We start from the raw sequence: 19,458 nt of genomic DNA, 5'->3' as shown, positions 1-19,458 counted from the left end.
CGAATTCCAGATGCGATGTCATCAAACAAAGAAACATGAAGTCCCGGCAAATAGAGCCTCGAGTTGGCCTTTACTAAACTTAAAGATCTCAGCGCAGTAGCACACAACTAGTCATCCTCAGTTGTCTCTCACTTCGATGTAACTGAAAGAATGCTTTTGTCACGTTCTCTAAATCGAATCATTTATTATCTTTAATCGCCAAGTGTACATTTTTAAGGCACAGGAAGTATTATATCAGCATAGGGAGGGAAACTAAATCTTTTGCGTGTATGTACATGTAACCTTCCCCTATTATTTTGGCTCATGTCCAGTCCGTAAGGAAATACACCTGTGAGGAAAGACTTCTGTCGGTGTTGACGGCAGTGGTGAATCTTGGGCACCCAAACTGGTAGAAACTCACCATGCCTTCTTCAAAAAGCTTAACAGCAGGCCATTCTTCCCAGAGGAGCCAGCCTATAAAAGGTGCTTTTCTTTTACTCCATTTGGCTTAAGCCTCTAAAAAGCATTAAGTGAAAAATCTGATATATTTGTTAGGGCATTTATTTCATTATTCAGTTATATTTTCAGTTCTCAGTGAAAGGTTTATTGAGAACATAAACTTTGAAGAGGTTTTGTTCAGGATTAAAGATAAAGATTTCCTCTCTTTTTGGTGAAGTAATATCACATAAAATGATGCCTTTCAGGAGCTATTTTTAGTGCTGTTTACAGTCAAAGGACGCACCTCCCCATCCCTCGGGAGCAGATATGTGCCTTCCAGAACCTGCCTCTGAGGCTGGCATTTCTAGCTTCCATGGGATTTCAGGGGTCCGAGAGGTTATGAAGTTCCCATTTTCCATTAATTCCGTTTTACCATAATATGGATGCCCCAGTACGCTAAAATGTTTTTACAGGAGCTTTGTATGGTGAAGGTGCTTTTCATGCTAGCCGTGTAATTTGGCCTAGTTTCTTCTGACCGATTCATCAGAAATATGAAAAATATGAAACATAGGCCATTTCTGAAATCAAATGTGGAATATTTATTTATCTATAATTATATATATATATGAAAATTTGAATTTAAAGCCTTGCTTCCATCTGTTATCATCTAAAAATGAGGGCTGACTATTTCAGGTGAAGCAGGGCTGTAATCAGCCACTGGGAATTCAGGGAAATAGGATCATCTTTCTTTTCTAAACAGTGTAAATATCTAAAGCATCTCATGGCTGTAACATTCACGAACCACTTACCTCGCTTCCCTTCTTGAGTTGCTAAAACGTTTCAGAAACTGGAAATCCTCGAAGTACTAAGATGATGCCTATACTCGATTTAAGGTGGTGGGCAGGGAAAGGTAATCGTCCAGCAGTTCTTAAAGTAGGAGACAGCTGTGCATTTTATCCTGATCTCAGTCCAGGAGTCAGAAGGTTGTGAGTTGCCTCATATCCTTCTGGGAACAAGGGAATTTCATACAGAGGAGGGCCAGGCAAGTGGCACAAACCGTTTACTCACTGATTATTGGCCGCAAAAATTGGTGGTTCCTACTCACTCAGAGACAGGCCTGGCGAGCTGCCTCTGAACGCTTCCATGCTTTGAAAGCCCGGTGGCATTCTCCTCTGCTCACCTGTGATGGCCATGCGTCCGGATGGAGGCGCCACCTCAGCGGTGCTGATGACTGGCTGTAACTCTAGGTCGCTGGGAAGTCCTTTACAGAAGTGCGGGCCATTCTGCTAAACGCACATCCTGGGGTTAGAGGATCTTCTGCACTTGTGAGTTTAGAGTTTTCTTCTTCAGCATTCTGTCAGGCCTGATGCTTTGGATTAAAAGGGTAACTTACTACAAACATGGTTTGTTTCACTCAAGTAAAATGTACCCATCATCTTCTACCATGTTCCTCACTTTAAACTAACCCATGGTGCCTCCCCTAGTGTTAACCAGGTGATGACTCACCTTGTTAAAGTAATGTATGCACAAAGGTCACAGTCCCGCCATCGCTGGTGCACCCAAACCAGGAATGTGTTCTAAGCTTAACTGAGGTACCAGTATAATACCTGATGACACCTTTGTGTTAACCCGAATAAGGAAAGTACCAAATCTTAACCTTAGATTAATTTTTTAAAATTACATTAGTCATACATAATCATAGGGTAGGAACATACATGTAGGTTACAATATTTTAAAATATATTATTGAAAATGAAATTTCACAACTAATAAAACATCACTATGATTAGACAATCAAGAAAATGTAGAGAAAGGAGTATAATGTACAAAGTACTTAGCTGATTTTTTTAGGGCGATAGAATGAAAATGAGTTCTATATTTATGGTAGCTACGTGAAAATAGCTTAAATACATGAGAGTTCTCATTGAAAAGAAAATAATATATTAGCTTCTCTCTGAATATTTCATGATCACATCTACATTAGTGGATTTATGAAAGGTAAATATGAGCATCTACAGTTCCATCTTAGTACATGAAAACGATGACCATAACCATGTCTTAAATTTAACCTTCTTTTCCCATTCAAAGACGACACTTCATTTTCCAGAGAAGGTAGAAAATGGCAATCAATAAAATCAAAGTAGGACGTTTAGGTTAAACATTATGGAGCTAAAATGTCAACTCCAAAGACTGAATTTAACAATTTTCCTTTTCTGGCCCATTTTTGGCAGGCAGTTTTGTGATACCCGTTAGCATGCCGCTGTTCACGTTTCCTAAAAGCGGACTCATTGAGATCCTGCTGAGGGCTCCTCAGCACTTTCTGCTCTTTTCCACCAGGGAGAGCTGACGGCACTGGTGGCTGTGTGCTGAGGACGGAAGAGGTCTTGAAGGAGATACACCCCTAGGTCAGATCTGAATGACAGGCTTTGGACATTATTCATCTTGTCCACGTTCAGATTGGACTTGCCTGCTTTCTTTATTTACTATAGGACAGTGAAGATTCTGGAAAGAATATAAGGAGACTAACCCCCACAGAAGTAGAGATCAGAATTCAAGGAAAAGAGAGAAACAAAAACATGTCAAATATCCTTACAGAAAACTTTAAGAATAACCTTATTGCTCCTTCTAACTGGGGTACTTTCAGCTTGGTATGACATGTTTTAGTGATAAGTCATTTGCACAACATATGATGAACACTAAAATTTAAGAGTCAGCATTCTGAATATCCCCATTTGGTAAATATCCCCCCATATGATCATCTGGGTTAAATAAAAACACTTTATAAATGAAGACTTCCCTACAAATGGCATTATTGGACATATTATTTTGGCAGTCATGTGAGCTGACCATTATGGAAATGATGCCGGGGAAATTGTGGAATTAAACCGTTTCATCAGAATAAATGAATGGCAGTGGGGCAATTTTCCGTGCACTAAAAAAACACAGCCTACTTGTGGAAACTAATATTAAAAATGTTATCTGTTTACCTCGAGGGGAGGAATCTCATTATTAATCTTTCTGACAAGCAGTGATTGACAAAGGAAACCTCAGTGTTGAAAACAACTTTAGCCCTCGTGTCTTCATTAGTAATGGAGCTGAGCGCCGGGCCTCTCGTTTCATACAGTAGGGTTTACAGGATCGGGGTTTGCGGTGTAGGGTGAAATCTTCCTCTCCCTTGTTTCAACTGGCCTGTGTGACCCCAGGAGTTCATTCCAGCATCAGGGATTTCAGTCCTGTCATGCTTGACCTGTCACTAACTCTCCTGCATGGACACAAAGCTCAAAGCCTAGTTACTACAAATAAGTCACTTTCTGAAAAATAAAATTACAGCTATGTACATCCTTAAAGTCAAAGGACTTTGATAGGAAAGTGGTCAAATGAGCATTGTACTTTTAATGGGAGGCCCAAGCACCAGTCCTCAAGCTGCAGGTTCTGTTCAGGAAGGCTGACGAGACAGATGGAAGAGTCTCTGCATTGGGGGGTGGTTGTTCTTGTCGGTGAGTGTCATCCAGTCACTTCAGACTCATGGGCACACTGTGTACCCCAGTCTAGAACACTGGCCAGACCCGCTCCTTTCTCCCAATTGTATGGTTGAGCCCATTGCTACAACCACGGGGTCAATCCATGTTGTCGAGTGTCTTCCTCTCTGCCAGTGACCCTCTACTTTAACAAGCATAACATCCTTTTTCTGGAACTGGGCCTTCCTAATAACAAGTCCAAAGCAGGAGAGACAACGTCCTCTCGTCTAAGTATTCTGACCGCACTTCTTCAACAACAGATTTGTTTGTTTTCTGGAAGTCCACGGAACTTTGAACATTTTTTGGCCAGCACCATTTTTCAAATGCGTCAATTCTTTTGTCTTCCCTTTTCTATTGTCCATCTTCCGCATACATCTGAGACGATTGAAAATATCAGGGCTTGAGTCAGGCACACCTTCCTTCACAACGTGACGTTCTCACTCTTCAGCCCCTGTGCAGCAGCTTTGCCCTCTGCCATATGTTGTCTGATTCCTGACTGCTGCTTCCATGGACATTGATTGTGGATCTCAGCAAAATGAAATTCTTGACAACTTACATCTTTTCTCCAATTATCATGATGTTGTGCATTGCTCCAGTTAGGAGGGCTTGGGCTTTCTTTACATTGAGTTGCAGTCCCCACTGAAGGCTGCACACTTCACTAAACGTGTCAAGCCTGATTTGCTTTCAGCAAGCAAGGTTGTATCATCCTACTACTGAAGGTTGTTAGGAAGTGTCCTCTAATTCTGATGCCATGCTCTTCTTCAGGTAGCTCAGATTATTTGCTCAGCATACAGGTTGAGTAAGTATAGTGAACGGATACAACACTGATGAATGCCTTTCCCGCTTTAGACCATGCAGCATTCCCTTATTCTGTTGGAATGACTGTCTCCTGATCCATGTGCAGGCTTCATATGAGCGCAATGAAGTGTTCTGGGATTTCCATTCTTGTCACTGATATCCGTAGTTTGTTGTGATCCACACAATTGAGTGTCGTTCTTTGTCAATAAAACACTGGCAAACATCTGAATGATATTCTCTGCTTTCCCTTAAGATCCAACTGGCAAGCCACATCCCCTTCTGGATCCAGTTTGAATTCCTGGCAGCTCCCTATCAATGTCCTGCTGTGATCATTTTTGTATTCTTCCAGCAAAAATTTACATGGATATGATATTAATGATAATGTTCAATAATTTCTACATTCTGTTTGATCACCTTTCTTTGAAATGGGCATGAGTAAGGATCTCATCTAATCAGTTGATAAGGTATCTATATTCCAAATCTCCTGGCATAGACCAGTGAGTGCTTTCAACGTTTCACCAGCTTGCTGAGACATTTAAATTGCCATTCCGTCAAATCCTGGAACTTTGGTTTTTTACTCCTCACTTCATAGACTTCCCTCAATACCATCAATTCTTGGTTCTATGCTATCCTGAAATGGTTGAATATCAACCAGTTATTTTCGGTACAGTAACACCATTGATTCCATCAGTGATGAAATGTATCATTGATGCTTGTATCCTTCAATGTTTTGCCCATGGAACTAAGCCTCAGATATGCTGGACATGTTCTTCCTGTAGGCTTTCTTACTTCAGGTGTTTACACACCGCTTTTTTTATATACGCACTTCTTTATAACTCTACTTTGGCTTCTGGGGCTACACTTTGAAACTCTCTGTTCAGCTCTGTTACTTCTTCCACGTGCTTAATCTAATCTACATTCAGCAGCAAGGTTCAGAGTCTCTTCTGACATCCGGTTTTGTCTTTCCTTTCTTTCCTGCCTTTTAATGACCTTGTCGTTTCTGCACGCGTGATATTCTTGATGTCCGCCCACAGCTCCTCCGGTCTGCTGCGATGAGTGTGCAGTGTGTCAAAGCCGGTCTTGAGATGTTCTCTAACTTCAGGCAGGTTTTAACCAAAGTCGTATTTGAGAGACCAGGGACTTGTTTTTGTTTTCTTCCGCTTCAATCTAACATGAATAAGAGCAATCAGGGATCTGTCCCCAAGCCCCTAGTCTTGTTTCGGCTGATGATACCGACTTTCTCTATGGTTTCTTCACATAGATATTATCAGTTTGATTTCTACGCATTTCATCAGGCAAAGTGTACATGACTAGCCACTGTTTATGTTGCTGAAAATGGGTATTTGCAAGGGAGAAATCATTGGCCTAGCAAAATTCTATCAGGTCCTCTCCAAGTTTGAAACTATGACTAACGCCGTATTTTCTAATTAGTATTCCTCCCTCTTTGTTTACAACTTTTGCAGTTCAGTCACCAATAATTGTCAGTGTTTGGCAGGAAGGTAGACAAGTACACAAAGCATCCAGTTGTCAAGAAGTCCGTTGCATCATGCAGTGGCCAGCATTCACGTGGGTGTCCCTGATTCAGTGACGCCGTGTGCACTGTCAAATGAATGGCTGCAAGCCCTCTTGCCCTTGACTTCGCTCTCTGAAGAGTATGATGGTAAGTGAAGGGTGAACATAGAACCCCTCCACATCATTCAGGGCAGTGCTCTGTTTCCAATCTCTGTAGGACAAAGCATACTATCATGCTTACAGCTGTACCCTATGGTGTATGTAATTTCATCTCGTCATCATACCGAATTCAAGTGAGGAATCTTCATGTTTCCTCTTATTTCCTTTTATGTGGACTCTAATAAGTAAATTAAACCCACTCTTCTTTCTTTCTCAATTTATGAAACAATTTTTATTAAAAATTAATAAAGTCCAGGGAATTGTTTTATAGATATTTATATATCAATTATTGGGAACAAAGTAAAACGTGCCTTAGTTGTTCTACAAAGAGATGTATTGACAGTTTTGGAAACTACATTTTGAAACTGCACTGTGATAAGGAACTGCTTTACAAAAACCAAGGACCCATTCACTTCCTATTTCAAAAAACAAGCAAACAACAACCCAAAAGAAGAGAGAATTACATCCTTCAGGAGTTATATATTTTGAAAGATATGCCTTAAGGACCAGGATTAGAACTGAAGGTGTTTTTGCATATAAGTGAGTAAAAACATTTCTTTAAATTTATGTTTCTTGGATAAGGAACAATGTCTGAGGTTCTCATTGCTCAAGCAAATGTTGCGTTTCTCCCAGAGCGCCAGGAGCCAGGCCTGGCAGGCAGACACCCTCTCGCCAGGCCGCCGCCCAGCTGCTCTGTTCTTCCTCCTGCTCCCCCAGCCTCCTCGTTGTCCTCCTCGGGGATTTCTTCCCCTTCCCTTTCAGGTCTCTCTTTGCAACGTTGACAGTCTTCTGTAGTCTGCCCCCCCAAAAAACAACTCTGGATTTGTTTTGCTCTTTGCTTCCCTGTTTTCAGATAGGTTTGGAGATGTAGGTGAGCTTTTGAAGCAGGTTTTGTTGAAAGGGTGAGTGGGAGACGATGAGAACCACTGTTTGATCATTTCTTTGGTGACAGGAAAAATATACTAACGGTCATCCCAGATTCTTCCTGGATCCGGGGCCCTGCAATATTAGAGCAAGAAATATCCTCAAAAACTGCGCTGCTCTAGCGGCGAAGAGAAGAAGGTCCTGCTCTATATTCATGTCTTTTCACCCTTTTAAAAAATCCAGTTCTTCTTCTGTTAATGCAGGTGAAGCCTGTTGGTGCCTGCATGCGTGTGTGTACCTGTTGCATGGATAAGCACTGAGGAAATTGCAGAAAACTGATTTGATTGGAATAGCCTGTGTTCACGTACCCTGACTTCAATACAGATTGCTTTGTCCTTCATTGTCATCCAGATTACTCTTTTAAAAAGAATATCTGAGAGTTTTCCCAGAGAGTTTATGTAAACAGCCTCTTTTCCTTAAAAACAACAACAACAAAACAACTAATTCAAAATGGAAGGGATGTCCCTCACCAGGTGTATTTGTCCCTTCACGACTGTCGAGTCACGCCAAGCCGATGCACATGCTGGCCTTGCTGAAATTGCTAGGAGGACCTTTCATTGGCAGCAGGATTGTACCCTTCACAGCAGTGGTTCTCAACCTGTGGGTTACGACCCTTTTGGGGGTCTAATGACCCTTTCACAGGGGACACTTAAGACCATCAGAAAACACATATTTCTGATGGTCTTAGGAACCACTCCTCTATCTGTCTCCAGGTGGGTCTGCCCACATGCAGATATGCCCACACATGAGTACCCGGCACGATGACATCATCCCACCAACCCCATCACATACACCCCATACAAATACAGGTGTATATGACAGGGTTGGCGCCTTAATGGACTTAAGTGGACCAGTCACACGTGCAGGGAGCAGTTGCTGTGTTAAAGCAGCTACTCTGTGAAAAGCAGATACTGTGTTGAAAGCAGCAGTATTTGGAAGTAAAATGACACTTCATATTTCTGGGTAAATGTAAAATTGTGTATTGTAAAATCATCAACTACTGAAAAAAAATCTGTACCATGGGAACTTAATCTGGATGCTGATAGGCTTTTTCATATTCAGCTGTGGTTGATGTGAATACTGCCTCCTTGTGATAGTAACAGGTAGGTAAAAAAAAGAATACAAATAATGGTAAATCATAGGAAACTTTAACAAACTATTGACTGAACTAAGCCATGTATCATCTTTGGTATTATTAAAGCTATTGTTATATATTATTTTCATTAGCAAACCATCCCATGACAATGGCTCATGTAGAGAAGATCACATTAAGAAAAGAAAATACAGTGAGGATTTTTTACAGTACGGTTTTACCTCAATAATTACAGCAGGAATTGAAAAACCGAAATGTGTTATTTATTGTGAAATTCTATCAGCTGAATCTGAAGAAACTAAGAGAAACTAAAAAGCATTTTGATAGCAAGTACCGAGCTTTGCTGGCAAGAATGCCAACTATTTTAGAAGCAAACTGATGGACTCAAGAAAGCCAGACTTGACACTGGTGGCAAGTCCCACAAACAAAGCATAGCAGCCACTGAAGCTTCATATTTGGTGGCACTCAGAATCACCAGAGCTATGAAACCCCACACCATTGCTGAGGATTTACTGTTGCCAGCAACCAGAGATATTGTTTGAGTTATGATTGGAGACGAATTTGTTATGAAATTGAGTACAAATTTCTTATCTAATTACAATGTCTGTAGAAGAATAGATGACATGTCTGCTGATATTCTTGATCAGGTCATCCAGGAAATTCTGCTCCACTTCCAATATTTAGCATCCAGCTTGGTGAATCTACAGACGTTGTAAACTGTTCACAGTTACTGGTTTACGTGAGGTATATCAATGGTTGCAACTTTAAAGATGAGTTTCTTTTTTTGAAAACTTCTTGAAACAATAACTACTGTACGGGATGTATTTGACACAGTTGGTTCATTTCTGAAAGAGCATAAAGTCTCTTGGGAAAAGGTTTGTGGTGTTTGCACAGATGGTGCTCCAGCTATGCTAGGGTGTCGATCTGGATTTCAACGTTTGGTACTGAATGAGTCACCAAAAGGCATCAGAACTCGCTGTATCAGCAAATATTAGCAATGGAGATACTGTCACAAGAGTTACAAGAAATAATGAAAAGCATCATAGGTTCTGTCAATTTTGTAAAGACAAGCACTTTAAATAGTCGACTGTTTTCACAACTGTGCAACAAGTTGGTGCACTGAATAATCCTCTGCTATTTCACACTGAAGTAAGATGATTGTCAAGAGAAAGAGTTTTAAAACATGTTGTTGAGCTTCGTGATGAACCCCAAACTTTTTTTAATCAGAAAGCAAGACCACAGTTGGGAGCACTTTTCAGCGATAAAAGTGAACTTCAGAGAATAGCTTATTTGATTGACATCTTTGCCATCTTGAGTGAGTTAAACCTATCACTGCAATGACCAAATGCAACATGCCCCACTTTGTCTAAAAATATCCGATCATTCCAAATGAAACTTCAGCTTTGGCGAAAAAAAAGAATGAAAATAAAATGTGCATGTTGCCTACCTTAGTTGTTTTCTTTGAGGAACATGGCATTGAACCAGACAAAAGGATTATGACAATAATCTTTCTGTGAAAGAACACACACGCTTGCAGACAAAATTTCATCGTCCTTTCCAAATCCACCTGACACCCCATTTGCTCTGCCAGAAGCCCATTCACAGTCAAAGTTGAAGATGTTCCTGAGACAGCACAAGAGGAGTTCATTGAGCTTATTGACACTGATGCAGTGAGACCTGATTTCTCTACAATGCCAGTTACAAAATTCTGCATCAAGTGTTTGCAGTCATATCCTGTTCTGTCTGAGACTGTGTTGTGCCTTCTTCCATTTCCAAAAACATGTCTTTGTGAAACAGGGTTTTCCAGCTTATTGGTTATCGAGTCTAAATACAGAAGTAGACTTGTTGTGGAAGATGATTTGCTCTTGCAAAGACTGCTCTGAGAATTTCTGATCTGGTGAGAAAGAAGCTAACTCAACCTGAGCACTAATTTTGGCTTTTTACGCATACTGTCACAAAATGTAGCAATGTAGTTTACTGTTGTTATATTAAGACTGTTACCCAAGCTACACTATGTTTCAAGACAAATTTTCATTTATTTGTCATTAGAAATAAATACTTTACAAAATACAATTCCATATTGTTTTGTGATTAATCACTATGCTTTAATTTTGTGTTCAATTTGTAATAATGACAATACATCTTGCATATCAGATATATACATTATGATTCATAACAGTAGCAAAAGTACAGTTATGAAGTAGCTACCAAAAAAACTATGGTTGGGGGTCACCACAACATGAGGAACTGTATTAAAGGGTTACAGTATGAGGTGAGTTGAAAACCACTGCTTTACAGGATCCAGGGGGAGGGGTGACAGAAATCCTTTGAAGGCAACAGGGCCAAGAATCTCCCTGAGACATAGCAGTCCAATGTCCACCACTCATTGGAGGCCAATGCTTTGCTTCACTCTAATGCCCAAACCGACCTTTTGAGATACCTGCAACGCTTTCTCTCTCTAAACTGCATTCCTGGACAGCTCTCCTGACGCTCTCTTCTCTTGTGTCTTTGCATCCCAATGTCTGTCCTTCTTGTTCATGACATAAAACCATTGCATCACATGAAAAATTTATCCTGTGCTCCTCTGTCAACTTCTCCCACCGTGGCCAGTTTCTAGCAACCACTGATCAATTTTCTGCTTCTATGATTTTTCATTTTCCAGGGTGTCTAACAAGTGAAATCATGTCGTGTATAGTCTTTGGAGATGGCTTCTTTGACTGCATAATGCATTTGAGAGTCATCCATAAAGTTGGAGGACGAAGGAACTTAATCTGGAACGACTTCGCTTAGTTAGATTTTGAAGCCTAATAGAAGCCGCTTGATATAATTAATACAAAAGGGAAAAAAAGAAGGGCGGAAGACTAATGATTAGCTGATTACTCTTGGTCCTTTTTAGAGCAGTTGTTACTGTTGGCTGGGCACCATCTAGGTCTTCCGGGGTTACACTGGTAGAAGCTGACCTTTGCATTGTCCATTATTCCACCGGACCAGTTTTTCCCCATCTGTCTATACCTTTTCATCACTCCTCTTTCCTCCAGATACGAAGAGACCAGCACCTTAGATGGTTGCTAACAAGCACTTAAGACCCCAGTTGATACTAACCCTAGTAAGATATAGAACAATGTCTGTAAACCAAACATAATCTTTTCAGTTTTGTTGACTCATTGTTGCTGGGCCTTTTGGCGGGGGCGGGGTTGGTCTGGTGTTTGTTTCGTACGTTTTTCCGGATTGGTGGGTCTACGAAGACAGCAGCAGGATTGCTAATGATGTTGGGACCCTGAGGGGAAGTGGGGGGAAGGGAGAGTCAACAGCAACAGCACAAGAAGGAATAAATGTTCCAAAGTTGACTGGGGTGATGAGCACACACTCTTCTTAATACGATTGAACTGTTGAACATTGTGCTATCAGCTATAGGTTAGTTATGCGTCGATAATACTTTAAAAAACATAAGTTTGTGAAAGAATGAGATGAAAAAATAATGGATTTCTCCCCCCCGTGAATCTTTGGAAGTCCCCTCACAATGTTCTTACTTTATTCAGTAGCAGGGTGGTAAAGATCAACTCTAAGCTTTAAGTTAAATGAACATGTTAGCAAGTAAAAGGGTCATCTACTTGGAGGACTGGTGTCTTTCGATATCTTTTGAGATAAAACATGAAATTAACTTACCTCAATAGCAAATGCTGCTGCTTGCAGTGTCTGGGGCAAATCAATGGATAGTTATGTGATATTCTTGATTATACTGTGATGGTTTGTCTGAAGGTCAATGGAGATAATTTTCAGACAAAACACAACCTCCCTATGCAGATAAGTGAACTTCAGAAATCCTGTATGCAGACAAATGAATTTAGAAATATAAGAGCAGTTAACCTCGACATAAGGGTGATGAATTTCAAATAAAGCATACATTTTAACAAGACATCCAGGTGATTAGTATTGTTAAAATATAGGTTTTGATTCCAAATAACGGGGTGGGAATGTAAAATCTCTGCAGGGGGTTAAACTGGAATGAGCCTCTTTGAAGCTCTGAATCAACTCTTAATTAGTCCTCTCAAAATTTGACCATATTTTAACTGAATTAACAATCCTGGAATGAACCACCGAGCTCCTGTGTAAATCATCTACACATGGTTTTTTATTCCATCCCACCCATCCAACACAAGTGTAGACCAATTTATAGAGGAACTTGAGAATGGCACTTCGGTTCTGAATTGTCTTTGATAATGGCTTACCTTTGTCCATCCAGACTATTGATGACTTTTTATGGTACTGTTTATCGTGGGGCAGCTCTGAAAGCGTTCCGCTGTTTTGGGTGGTTTCTTTTCCTTTTGCCCTAGCACTAAATGATGGTGGAAAGAAATGTGGCATGGAGCTCTTAAAAACAAGCAATTTCTGTATTTGAAGTATTGTCCTAAACAGTGGCTCATTTCCAAGACTCTTGTGGCCACAGAAACAATGATTGCAGTAAATGAGACTGGGCGGCCTCATGCTATTTTTGCCTTGGAAATGGAATTTGAGGCAGGGTGTAATTTATCGTGCACATCAGCTGACTTGAAGACTTGGTGAGTGATAGGTCTATCGAAGCTTCCTAGGTGTATTGATGAGCATTTTCACCAGGTTACAAGGTTGACATTATTTCAGCCTTTATATTTAGATTATTATCAAACCATTTGGACTCTTCATAAAGGATCTTGCTGTTCAGCATTTAAAAGGTGCTTATCATTTTTTACCAACTTTCCTGACATCATGCAGTTTGAAGCCTTCTTCAAATCTATTTCAGTGAAAGAATTTTGTCAAAAAATTAGACATTAGATGGCAACATGCCCAAGATGATATTTGTGTGCTTTTTCTATTGTGCAGAATGACACTCTTGGGAACTATGATTTGGATGTTTCCCTTTGCCTTATCACTGGTCAGTTCAAACAGTGAAACCAGAGGAGCCTATAAAAAGATGAGGCTCTCTGCTTCTGTAAAGATGTACGACGTGGGAATGGCAAAGGGGCAATTCTTCGTGGTCCTGTAGAACTGCTATGAGTCATAAAATTCACTCGACGGCATTGAATTTTTCAGATGGTTATATGCATTTGTCTGTGACAAGGAAGGCTGCATCTTCCGTACTCATACCAGCGACATCAGAGTTTAGCAACCATTGATGCTGTTGGATTTTTACCAAGTCTTATGATGATTAATGTTATAAATCTCATTTATGCTGTTAAGAAACATCTCCATCCGGAAAGTCACAAGCCTCTTGTTGTAAAGTTCATGGGAAAGCTACATTGTTCAGTGGGGTGTTGTCTTCAATGTCTCCAGACTAGACAGGACGTGCCCTACAGTTGGTGTAGAGTTTGCATGAAAGAGAGGGCTTAGCACAAGCATACAGAGAGCTACACAATGCTTGTGATGAGACATTGCCTCTGTCTTTGTAAGACACATGAAAGACATCTTTTAATTTTTGAAAAACGTTTTGGAACATTTTAAAGGTAGAGATGCTTTGTTACTATTGTGTTAATTATTCATCAATAAGGTCCTGCAGATCTTATATAAATTTTTTCCCTTTATCTATTGGAAACTGTTTAAGAACTACTTTTGTTTGGTGTGTGATTTAGTTTCTTTCTAAACTTCTCACACACAAAAGAAACATCCAAAAAAAACTGGGTTTCTGATAATTAATTGGGAAGATATCTAATGATATTTTTCACATCTTTGAGTTGTGGAAGTCAATATTTTGATATTTGATCATTTTTTATTGCACAATTGATAAAATATGTAGCTATGTTATTTCAACCATATAAATTATGTTGCTCGTCATTGTTAACCAACTTGAAAAATTACATTTAGCTAATAGCATATATATAAAGAAGTAATGAAATGCAAAAGAAAAACAAGGTTAAATCACAAATGCATGGAAATAATTTCTAAAATAGAAGATGGAAAATGTTGAGTTTTAACACTTGGTCTAAAAGGAGGCAGGAAAAGAAGAAATATCGTGATAGCATTGATTCCAAATGTACTGTAGAACAAACAGAGTAAATGTTCTCCTTAGAAAATAAGGATTGTTTAATTGGATAAAATTTAAATAGAACACAGCTAAATAGTGATTGTGCTATAAGTCAGGCCAACTAAAGAAACCAATCCAGAGACACTCGTATGTGTGTAAGAGAGAGCTTTACATCAAAGAGAATTTGTATATTGAGAAAACATCCCAGCCCATTCCAGATCAAGTCCATAAGTTTGTTATTAGCCCATATGTCCGATACAAGCCCATAAATTCCTCTTCAGACTCATGCAGTCACATGCATTGATGCAAAATGCAGGAAGATCACAGGCCAGTGGGTGCAAACTCTTCTGGATCCAAAGCCGGTGGAAGCATCTCTGCGCTTGCATGGGTCTCCACGTGGTTCCTCCAGCTCCAGGGCTCTGGCTGCCTTCAGCGTGACTCCCTGTGGCTTGTCAACATGAATGTGAAGCAGAGAGTGTCATGCCTCCAGGAAGGAAGAGAGGACGTTTCCAGAATCCGCATGCGAAGGCCACGCTCACAAGGACGCATCATCAGGCTGTGTCCTGTTTGGCAGGCTAGACTCCACCCCTACACTCTATTTATTGAGTTGACACAAGATTACGTAACTACCATGGTGATTAAGGACACTGGTGGCATAATGGTTCAGCTCTGAGTTCACAGTTTGAACCTGCGCAGCTATTCCACTGAAGAAATGCCTGGCGATCTGCTGCTGTAAAGATTCCACGAACTCCGAGTGCTTCTGTAGGCAACAGCAGAACTTCCCTGTAGGGTTGCGAGGCTGTAATCTGGGAGGAGGATCCCTGGTGGTGGAGTGGTTTTTGCAGTGGGCTGCTAACTACAAGGTCAGCAGTTTGAACCCAGCAACTGCTCCCTAGGAGAAAGATGAAGCTTTCTGCTCTGGTAAAGATGTACAGCCTCCGAAACCCACAAGGGCAGGTCTGTTGTGCGCTATAGGGCCACAGGGAGTTGCAGGGACTTGATGACAGTAAGAGGCTGTGAAATTTCTTTCCCTCAGGGTAGCTGGTGGGTTCAAACCTCTGACCTTTTGGTCAGCAGCCAGATGCTCAACCACAGTCCCACCAGGACTCCCTCTGTAAAGATTACAGCCTAGAAAGCCTTAGAAGATAGTTCCACTCTGTCACTGGCACCGGCGCGAGTCGAGATCCACTGGGCGTGCGACAGCAGAAACATGCGATGACTGGGTAAACATCAACATGTCACAGACACAGAGCATTAAAAGTAGGAGGTTGGCGAAAACGACTCCAAGTCAGCATTAAACAGCTGGCTGCTTCTCAGAGTCACTGCCTCTCCCCATCCTCTAGTGAAAACTCAGGGATCAGTGGGTATAAATCTTTAGAGATGAGCTGAGAGAGGTAAAATCAGCATTTGCAAGTTCCTTTGGGGCCATCTTTCTGGGTGGGTTTCAGTGTCCACTCCTCTGCTAACTGATCAAGTCGTAGCCTGTGTGGCTTGTTCTTAGCGTCCACGGTTATCACGTGGGCACATCATAAACGGCAGCGCGTGTGTGTATTGAAAGTGCCTAGAGAGGTGCCTGACACACGTACAGCTCTCCATGCGTGACTATATGGTTAGGAATAGTTTCAGTGTGGTTGTTGTCGTGATCTCCTGGATTGAATGGAGCAGTGAAACATTCCATGAGAAGCACTTGTCCCTGCTCCCTCTGTGAGAGCTGACCCCCCCCCCCCCCGAAGACTTTACTTCTCTGCTCTTGCTGGTCATCTTAACACGCATATTTTCTATCTACTGCTGTTGTAAAGGCCATCTTGAATTGATTCAGCCCCATATGGTTTAAGCGTGCGCCTTCGTTAGCTTCTATGTTACTAGTGTGATTGTCCCTGTTCCACAGGGCATGTGTTCCAATCATTTCTTATTCAACGCAAGCACATTCAGACTTTTTGAGGATAAGTAACTTTAGCAACTAGAGAATTTAAGAGCAGCTTTATTTTCACTCTCCTAATTCGTATTCATTTTCCTGTAACGGGACCCAGGTGTGTACTGTATACTGGAAGCAGTACATAGATGTATGAACACATTCTTGCAACTGTGTGATACAATGTTTTGTGAAATGTTCTGCCTCTGGACCTACTTCTATATTTCTTCAAATATCAATCCTTTGCCTATAGTACAGCCATTTTAAGTTGACGCTACCAGGATGACAAGAGTATAGATCAGTTTGGAGTCACAGATACCCTAGAATTCTGTAAAAATTATTTTCAGATGTTGATTGATGTAAGCTGGTTTCTGGCTAAGACAAAAATTAATAAGTCCCCCAAATTAGGGGAGCCTTTGACTTATTTAGTGAATTTCCTTGTTCCGTCTGACTCCTCTCTGGTCTGCGTTTGTTTTTAGACTCAGTTATGTGAACCATGCAGAAGACCTGGCCTCCAAGCTCCTCCAGTGTTCCCCAAAGAACAGACTCTCAGCGCAGGCCGCCTTGAGCCACGAGTACTTCAGTGACCTGCCCCCTCGGCTGTGGGACCTGAGCGATAGTGAGTATGACAGATCTGCACAGTCATTCAAAGTAGGCACATCATTTGGTGGAACGTACCTCTTTGTATGTGCCTGTGTAAGATAGTGTGTTGGTGTCTGCATTATCCACACCCATACCCGTGTGGGAGTGTGCGTGCGTGTGCGTGTGCGTAAAGGAGGATGAGTGGTTGGGGAGATGCATCTGTTTAATGGAATCCTGTCATTCACTTGCTAACTTAACCGACGCAGGAAGAAAACAGAAAACGGATACCTTTTTCCCCTGCTATCTCTGCTCTGCAGTCTGCAGCTGCGCGTCTTTGTATTTGATTACGTGTGTGTCCACAAAAATGATCTGAGCGGTCATAAAGGAAAAGGGAAATGCGATTTACATATTTAGTGCTTTGTGCATACGGCCCTTCTTAGCTGGCTGCAGCCTGGAGCGGAGGCATGGCTTGTCTGCTTGACTCGCAGAGACCATCTTGGTTGTAACAATGACCTTGAAAGGGGCTGCTCTGTGCGGGCTGAGGAGCCGAGCTGGCCATTGGCTGACGCCCTGAATTGACATGTAAGAACCGAAGGCTCGGAATTCATTTGAACTGCCCATCTCTTGATGTTCACACAGACAGCTCGTCGGTGAAGCTCTTTAAAACAGAACACATTCCAGGGTGGGTTTTTGTTTTGTTTTGACAAACACGCTCATATTTACACAGCCCTGTTCAATTACACTTTAAATGTTTTCTCAAGAATTTCGGGCTGAGAGAGTCTCATCTTTCTTCCAGAGTGTGAAACAGAATTCTTGGGAAATTGTGCGAGCACTATTACAAAAAGAATATTTTTGTTCATTATCAATTCATTCTGTCCAAATAGCTGACCAGTGATAGCTCCCCAACTCCTTTCTGGTTGTGTTAAAAAGTGAACATACTACATACATGCACACGTCTCTGTGTGATGTTGGTGAATTCCTGGACATATATCGTTTGCAATATACACTCATAAAGTGACCGCTCTTGTCTGGATTCTTAGCCTACCCTCCCCCCTTCACTGTATTGAATTCTTCACACTCACCCTTCATTTTGGAACTGAATCCCAAGCAACAGCTCTTCTTAGATGTTTCTACCCTACATCCTTTTTTTTAATATCCTAAACTCAGTCGCATTTTTGTTTTTACTTTTAAGTGGCTGTAGGCGTATAGGAGTCCTGGTGGTGTATTGTTACGCATCGGGCTGCCCTCCTCCAGGGGAGCAGTTCAGAACACCAGTGGGTCCTCGGGAGAGAGGTGAGCTTTCTGCTTCCATAAAGAGTTACAGTCTCAGAAACCCACAACCCTTCCCGGTCCTGTAGCGCCACTAGAAGCCATCATCGACTCAATGGCAGTGAGTTTATGTGCTGTTTGAGAGGTATATTAATGTATACCTCCCCTCGGGATGCTTAGCAGATCCATTTGAATGATTTATAAAAGGGGGCTTCAAAAAGTTGGTGGAAAACTGGCGTTAAAAGAGAATGGGGATTTCTCATGAGCTGTACAAGGCTCCCTCCTGTAAATCCAGCCTACTTCTGTACCCCACCTTACTTCTTGTGTAAGGGTCGACCCACTGACCAGGACATCCCCAATTCAAGAGAGAAAACGGGCAGCTAACATCATCACTATGAGGGAGAAGTCATGACGAGGTTGCGTGTTACTCTGTCTGGGAAACCAATGGAAAGCTGCAGAGAGACTCATTAGGTTATGACTCATCAAGATCACGTGTCTGGTTTGTTCTCCTTTTACTGCGCTGGTGTCACTCCTCCTGGGGGACCTCTCAATCCCATCTGACTCGATGGCTGAGTTTAAGCCAGGATTTTGAAGGGCTGTGAATTCTGAATTCTGTCATAGTACTTTGCTGTTAATATGGGCTTATTACCCACTTGCCACTTAGTTTATCAGCTAGTGGTTAAATCCAGTTTCTATCAGTGAGTAAATGCCTCCACATTATCACCCGGCAGCAGGCTGCCAGCGCAGACAGCCTTGTCCCCGTCATTAACAGGCACAATGTATGCAGAACACCAGAGGGGAATTAAAACCACAAAAAATACCTCAGGGTGGTATTTTTAATATGAGAATTTAATTTGTAATTTCACAGATTAAGAATTTTGGCTGCATTAATCCTTTTATCAGCTCACAGCAGGCTATTTGCAGAAGCATAGCCATAAGGCGATAGTCATTGGCAGAAACACGCCTTTGCATAACGTTAAACATCAGGAGCGGTGGAACCTTTTGAAGGGGGGAGAATAAAGATGAAAAAAATCATTTTATTTTTAAAGCAAGATTCCTGCTAAATGCCTGTGGTAACAATTTTGAGTTTCAGAAATGCTGTCCCTGTGTCTAGCAGATAATCATTATGAAGCATAAATCCAGTCACCAGAAGAGACAACCCCGGTATTAAACACTACAGCCATTTCCATTTGGAACAACGTGCCTGAGCTTGTAAACATGTTTACAAAACAACGAAGTCCCAGACTTCAGAGACTTTGGCACCTAGTTTAGTTGTTCCT

At 41.4% G+C, this 19,458-nt stretch overlaps 1 protein-coding gene across 2 annotated transcripts in view; it reads left to right on the top strand.

Moving 5' to 3' along the window:
* Positions 1–19,458, top strand: part of CDK14 (cyclin dependent kinase 14) — a 671,591-nt gene that overhangs the window by 544,431 nt on the left and 107,702 nt on the right. For both annotated transcript variants that reach the window (XM_075558444.1, XM_075558445.1), the window contains exon 13: positions 16,807–16,946. In XM_075558444.1, the coding sequence (XP_075414559.1) occupies positions 16,807–16,946 (140 nt within the window). The remainder of the gene's footprint in view (positions 1–16,806; positions 16,947–19,458) is intronic.

This window comes from Tenrec ecaudatus, chromosome 9 (genome assembly GCF_050624435.1).
Source record: "Tenrec ecaudatus isolate mTenEca1 chromosome 9, mTenEca1.hap1, whole genome shotgun sequence".
NCBI classification, from domain to species: domain Eukaryota; kingdom Metazoa; phylum Chordata; class Mammalia; order Afrosoricida; family Tenrecidae; genus Tenrec; species Tenrec ecaudatus.
This window is presented reverse-complemented; position numbering and strand designations above follow the sequence as displayed.